Source organism: Poecilia reticulata, linkage group LG2, assembly GCF_000633615.1.
Source record: "Poecilia reticulata strain Guanapo linkage group LG2, Guppy_female_1.0+MT, whole genome shotgun sequence".
NCBI lineage: Eukaryota > Metazoa > Chordata > Actinopteri > Cyprinodontiformes > Poeciliidae > Poecilia > Poecilia reticulata.
In genome coordinates this window covers 12,213,818-12,216,784 of record NC_024332.1, presented here as the reverse complement: position 1 = coordinate 12,216,784, position 2,967 = coordinate 12,213,818, and the positions used below count along the sequence as shown (strand labels likewise).

Genomic DNA, 2,967 nt, shown 5'->3' with positions numbered 1-2,967 from the left:
AACCCGCTAGCGAGTCTAACAGTAGCTGGAGAAATGTCTCTTGGTGTTTTGCCAAAGGCAAAAGAGGAATCCTACAACCTCTGAAATCTGATGATACACCAGTTTTGTTTAGATGGTTGTGCTCAGGAAGGAAGTTGTGCTCAGTGTCGTCTTCTCGGRTTTTGTGTCATCGTCGTTCTTGGTGTAGCGCCTCCACAGGCAAGTAGGGTAACAGGTTTTTCAAAGGATTTGGTTGATTTGACTCAGTGCAGTGTTAAAGCGAACCGCAGCAGCCAAAAAKGTAACAAATGTTGCAATTTGGTCCYCAATGGAACGGAGTCTGCCGCACTATMAGGTTTGACAAGACTCTTACATCCTTCCCTTTCTCCATCCTGTCTCCTCCAGGCCATTGATAAGTACTGCCGGGTCAGTGGAGGCTTCTCCGGAGTGAAGGACGTCTACTCGTCCAACCCGACCTACGATGACGTGCAGCAGAGCTTCTTCCTMGCCGAGACGCTCAAGTGAGTTTGATTTGAAGCAGTTTCCTCCTCAACACTTAGACGGTTTCATCTGTAAAAGTCCAGTATAAGTTGGRTTTTTCCCAGAACCAAAGCAGTAGATGCTTTATGCCTGTGTGTTTGATGCAGAGGGAATCCCTGGTTTGGTTTTCCATCCCATCACTGTTGAGTTGAACAGCAGCTCAGAGTCTGGGGAGAATTGCTCTGGTGGTTCACTGCTTCCCCCTGGTGGCTGCTCTGTGTAAATGATCCCCTTCAGGCTCTCAGCTGCTTTTCTCACCAGTTTCCCAGGCTTCCTTTGCAGTCTGGAATTAGAGCTCACTATTAGAGCTCACTGGATAAATATGGAAGAAATGGATTATGGAACAGTGTTTGTATTTTCAGACTTTATTCACTTTATTCCACGATCTAAATGTTTTGTCCTTCATTTGTTCCTTTTCCCTTCCTTCTTTAATTCCTTGCTGCCTTGTTTTTATCCTTTATTTCTGTCCTTTTTTCCTTCCTTGTGTCCTTCTTTTCACTCCTTAGTTTCATCCTTACTTACTTACTTTGTGTCCTTCCTTTAATCCTCCCTTCTTCCCTACATTAGTCCCTTGTGTCCTTTTATTCTTCCTCTCGTTCTTTTCTTGAGGCCTTCATCCCTTTCTTCATCCCTTTAACTTCTTTCTGTCTTTCTGTCTTTTTTCTTTTCTGCCTTGATTTATCGTGCCCTTCCTTTACACTTGTTTTCCTTCACCCTTCCTTCCAATCTCTTACTCTGTCCTTCCATCCTTTGTTCCTTTTTTCTGTCCCTCCTTCTGTCCTTCCTTCATCTGTCCTGTATTTTTTCTTCCTTCATTCCTTTGTTTTTTCTTCCTTCGCTCTGCCCTTTCTGCCTTCCTTCCTTCTGAGTTTCTGTCCTTCTTTCCTTATGTTCYCCGTCACTTCCTTAGTCCCTTCCTCCTTTCCTTCTTTCCTGTGGTGTTTCTGGTGGAAGTAATAATGTTTTGTATTTAAAATGTCAAATTGAGCTAAAAGAACCGAGAACTTCAATCTGGCCGTTGTACCTGTAAAAACCTGGATCTCTCTCTAAACCAGAGTGTCGGCTCCAGCTGTGAATAAACAATGTAAAGTGACATTTCCCAGCTGCTGATCAGACCTCGGCTTTTGACTGGGATTGAAACGAATACCGACGAGGCTTTTGATGCCACCAGCGTGTGTGTGTGTGTGTGTGTGAGTGTGTGAATGAGAGCTGTGAAATGTCAGCTGCCACGCCGGCCGCCCGCTCCCTGAGACGCTGACATTTCAATCCTTATGAGTTTGGAAGCCTTTGTGTCCTTTTNACTTCAATCTGGCCGTTGTACCTGTAAAAACCTGGATCTCTCTCTAAACCAGAGTGTCGGCTCCAGCTGTGAATAAACAATGTAAAGTGACATTTCCCAGCTGCTGATCAGACCTCGGCTTTTGACTGGGATTGAAACGAATACCGACGAGGCTTTTGATGCCACCAGCGTGTGTGTGTGTGAGTGTGTGAATGAGAGCTGTGAAATGTCAGCTGCCACGCCGGCCGCCCGCTCCCTGAGACGCTGACATTTCAATCCTTATGAGTTTGGAAGCCTTTGTGTCCTTTTKTATCTGTTTTTCCTCCAGTGTTTGTCCCAGCTGAGAGAATCCCGTCAGAGCAGCAGCTGCGCCCTGATTGGCTGCTGCTCGCCTCTGATGGGCAGATAAGCAGCATTTAGGAAACCACATTGCTCTGTTTCCAGTCGTGTGGATTTGGCCTTTTCTCCTCTTCTGTTGCAGCAATTAAGGAGTTAGTTTGCAAACTGTGTGATGTGAAAATTCTGTTTATAAAAGCAAATGAAATGTTGACAAATTTAGGTTTTGGTAATAATATAAATTAACTTTTTATGGAAACTGGGCAAATCAGTATTTRAAAATTAGTTTAAAAACTGTTTCAGCCTCTCTGAATAAAATATTTTGTTGATTTGGATGTGATTAAGGCTAATKAATTTTGTTGAGAAAAACAATTAGTTCCATTTGAGAAATCCAATCCCAGAGCATGATGTTGCCACCACCGTGTTTTTCTGCGGGTGTTGTTTTGTCTCTAACAGTTTTCTACCTGGCATTTTAAAAAAAGGGGTTTGTACACTCTTAACCTTCTTCAAATCAAACAAGATTAATGCCACATTTGTGCAGCAAAAATAATTTGTTTGTGCTGCTATAAAATTTTTTTTTTTATTTGAATAAATTTCTGGAGGTTGCAGAAGGTCAACCAGCCCCTCCCACATTTATGAAAGCGTTTGTTCTGCTAAAATTTTCATTTGTGCCGCTTTTCTTTTTTTTTTTTGTAAGATACCAAAAGTTGCCAAAAGTTCAACCAGCCCCCTAAAGTACCCAAGTCAAACAAAATTGTTATTTCATGAATGTTGGAGGGGCCAGTTGACATTTTATGACCTCCAAAAACTTTAATCAATGTCCTGAAAAGGAT

At 42.7% G+C, this 2,967-nt stretch overlaps 1 protein-coding gene across 3 annotated transcripts in view; it reads left to right on the top strand.

The window, feature by feature from the left end:
- man1a2 (mannosidase, alpha, class 1A, member 2) overlaps positions 1–1,292 on the top strand; it is a 118,211-nt gene extending 116,919 nt beyond the window's left edge. For all 3 annotated transcript variants that reach the window (XM_008431260.2, XM_008431269.2, XM_008431280.2), the window contains exons 13-14: positions 385–500; positions 1,026–1,292. In XM_008431260.2, the coding sequence (XP_008429482.2) occupies positions 385–500; positions 1,026–1,086 (177 nt within the window). In that variant the 3' untranslated portion in view covers positions 1,087–1,292. The remainder of the gene's footprint in view (positions 1–384; positions 501–1,025) is intronic.
- Positions 1,293–2,967: the final 1,675 nt, after the last annotated feature.